The sequence below is a fragment of the Mandrillus leucophaeus genome, unplaced genomic scaffold (genome assembly GCF_000951045.1).
Source record: "Mandrillus leucophaeus isolate KB7577 unplaced genomic scaffold, Mleu.le_1.0 Scaffold605, whole genome shotgun sequence".
Taxonomy (NCBI): Eukaryota; Metazoa; Chordata; class Mammalia; order Primates; family Cercopithecidae; genus Mandrillus; species Mandrillus leucophaeus.
In genome coordinates, this window is record NW_012106531.1 from 506,121 (window position 1) to 509,203 (window position 3,083).

The window sequence follows — 3,083 nt, forward strand, 5'->3', positions numbered from 1 at the left end:
TGTTGGCCAGGCTGGTCTTAAACTCCTGACCTCAAGTGATCTACCCACCTCAGCCTCCCAAAGTGCTAGATTATAGCCATGAGAGCCACTGCACCGCCCAGGATACTATACACTTTATTAGGATTTTCAGTGTCTCATTTTGACCAATGTCGATTGTGAAAATCATGCCGGTGGTTTAGTATACTTATGCTGATCTCACTTATTTAACAACATTTTAAAAAATACAACAGGCATTCTTCCAGGTTCTGCAAAAATAGGCAGTAAAAACCTTTAAAATTTTTGTCTTTTAAGCAAATACTACATGTGATGGTGATAAGGAATCAGAGGTTGAAGATGTTGAAACAGACAGTGGTAATTCACCTGAAGATTTGAGGAAGGTAAGTTGAGTTAACATAGTGGACTAAATGGGCTTTTAAAAATATTTCTGAAATGATTTATGATAATTTTGTTGTTTTGACCTGTAGAAACTGATTAATGAGTTGGGGCTTTTTTTCAGTATCTATTTTTATAGTAAGTTATTTTTACCTCTCAATTTTCCTGTAGGAAATAATGATTGGTTTACAATATCAGGCAGAGATACCCCCTTATCTTGGAGAGTACGCTGGTAATGAGAAAGGTAAGGAAAACTTTTGATTTTGATAATGTTTGGTAGATCAGGTTACCACTTGATATGTTTATTTAAATACCTGGTTTCATACCAGCCTTGGCAATATATAGATAGATTTGGGAAACATGCAGAGTTAGGATATTTAGGCCTGACTTAGGAAAAATGTATCAAAGTTAATCACTAGACTCAGTTTCCCCCAACCCCCAGCCCCACCCAAGGCACACATAGTGCTTGTTAGCCAGTATGCTCAGTGCCTGTTGGAATAGTGGAGAGCCTCCCACAGTGCTGTACCTTGGCCTTCATCCTGCTTCAGTAGAAGTGGGTAGGATCTCATCACCTGAGATAATGAGAATGTTAAGGATATAATCTTCTGGAAAGAAAACTCTTGAGGGAAAAAGAGACTGGAAGAAATTCTCCTTCCCCAGCCCTGGAAGAGCAGGAAGTGAAATGTAAGGATCTGCTGCTTTTGCTTGTATACTCCTAATTATGTGTAATCAATTTTTCCTTACGTTTTTGGTGCATTCCAACGGTAGTTGGTTTTCAAAATACGGAGGGGATAAGGTGGTAGGATATAAAAATACAGTTACACCTTCTTAGTTGAACTCGGGAACCAAGTACATTAGGAATATTTCCATGGGTGTTTGACTTTTTTCCTAAGTTGATTTATCCCTGTGAAGTCAAAAGGGCAAAAGCAGCACCCAACACAATACTTCCTGAGTCCTCCTTTTTCCTTTCCTCCATGCCAGGTCATCCTCCATTTAAAGGAGGGAAGGACTGGTTACCCTGGGATTGTTAGCCATGGCAGCCACTAGGAACACTGTTTTCTTAAACTGCTTTCGAAGTGTTAAAAGACAGTTGTCCCAGGGGAAACAAAACATAACTGATAATCTTCAGATGTGCCAGCCTTCTCACCCCACCACCCAAATGCCACACTTGGCCCTTTGAGCCAAGTACATGCTCAGCAACTGTAGGTCCTTAAGTCACACATAGTAGAGGTGAAATTTTGTCAGTGCTGCAGATTGGAGGGAAGGTGTACTTTATCTTTTGAGGGAATAAACCCAAATTGTTTTACCTATTTCACTTGTGACCAGAGATAAAGTAAGTTCTAGGAACTTCTCTCAAAAGACAAGTGTTACTGCCTCACAGGCACACTTTATTTTTAACTTTCCTGCTACCTGGGACTGACAATGCCTGCTTCCTACAGTTGGGATTATAATGCACTTATCATGGTCCCTGGCATGCAGTGTGTTCTCAGTACATTATTTTTATTAGCTATAGTCAGTATTATGCACTTGAAGAATGGATTGCACTTGAAGCACTGGACTAAATACTTGGGCAGTTCATATTACTTTATTGTGTAAAGTAGAAGCTTTGAGTAAAGTGGCAGAGTGCATTAATAAAACAAACTTGTTTTAATGACATTTTGTTCATTAATGTATCAGTCTGTTTAAGAGATTGTAGAAAGTTTACTTTTCTTACTGTTTCTTCCTCTTCCCAAAAACCCTCCCTAGGGAGGTTTGGTTAATCTACTTTCTCCTTTAAATAAAAGTTATCTTATTGGGAGAAAAAGTATACCTTTTTTAGCTATTTCCTTATTACCAGATATTTTGGGTTTTATTTATTTGCAATTTTTAACCCCTAGAGATTTCATAGAGCAATTTAGGGATTTCAAGAGAAAATTCCAATGAGGTTGTTAGAGAATTTACACAGGTTTTGTTTGCCCCTTCATTAGAAGAGTATAAAATAACCACTATGGGGTTTTATATTAGACTTGACTAGGCATGGAGAGCCTTCAGATTGGTCAGTATATCCAGCCACCAAAAAAGCTACTTGCTTTGGCCACTGGAATCCTTGGCCTATAATAAAGTTAAATTTTTGCTTGTATGTGAAAGGCCCTACTTAACGGATAATCAGATTACTGGTGTCTTCAAAGTTCTTTACTTGTCCCACTGGATAGCCTATCAAGGAAGACAAAGAATTGTGTACGTCTTTGAGTGTGTTCATGATTTTTAATGTGTTAATGGGATTTTCTTTATCAGTATATGAAAACGAAGACCAGTTACTTTGGTGTCCTGATGTGGTTTTGGAGAGCAAAGTTAAGGAATACCTTGTTGAGACTTCATTAAGGACTGGCAATGAAAAAATAATGGATAGGATTTCTGCAGGAACACACACAAGGGACAATGAACAGGTATACTTCAACTTCTGTGGAAACAGCAGCCAGTTTACAGTATCTTCTTGATTTCTTATATTTGATACAGTTATTTTTAACATGTGAAGTAGGTATCTTTTCTGATAGAGTTTTATAATTTGCAAAAGACTGGTTTAAAAAACCATAACCTTGAGTTCTAGAGATAACTTCACTGTAGTTTCATATCTTTTCTTCAGGTCTTTTTAAAAATACCTTTACATATGTCTTACTTGAGATGCCATTTTATATCCTTTTAATTAATTAATCTTATTCTCCTTTGCCATT

The 3,083-nt window shown here is 37.4% G+C and overlaps 1 protein-coding gene across 3 annotated transcripts in view; it reads left to right on the plus strand.

Moving 5' to 3' along the window:
* Positions 1 to 3,083, plus strand: part of MIER3 (mesoderm induction early response 1, family member 3) — a 41,281-nt gene that overhangs the window by 14,843 nt on the left and 23,355 nt on the right. For all 3 annotated transcript variants that reach the window (XM_011999869.1, XM_011999868.1, XM_011999870.1), the window contains exons 5-7: positions 292 to 377; positions 544 to 616; positions 2,647 to 2,798. In XM_011999869.1, coding sequence (XP_011855259.1) covers positions 292 to 377; positions 544 to 616; positions 2,647 to 2,798 — 311 coding nt within the window. The remainder of the gene's footprint in view (positions 1 to 291; positions 378 to 543; positions 617 to 2,646; positions 2,799 to 3,083) is intronic.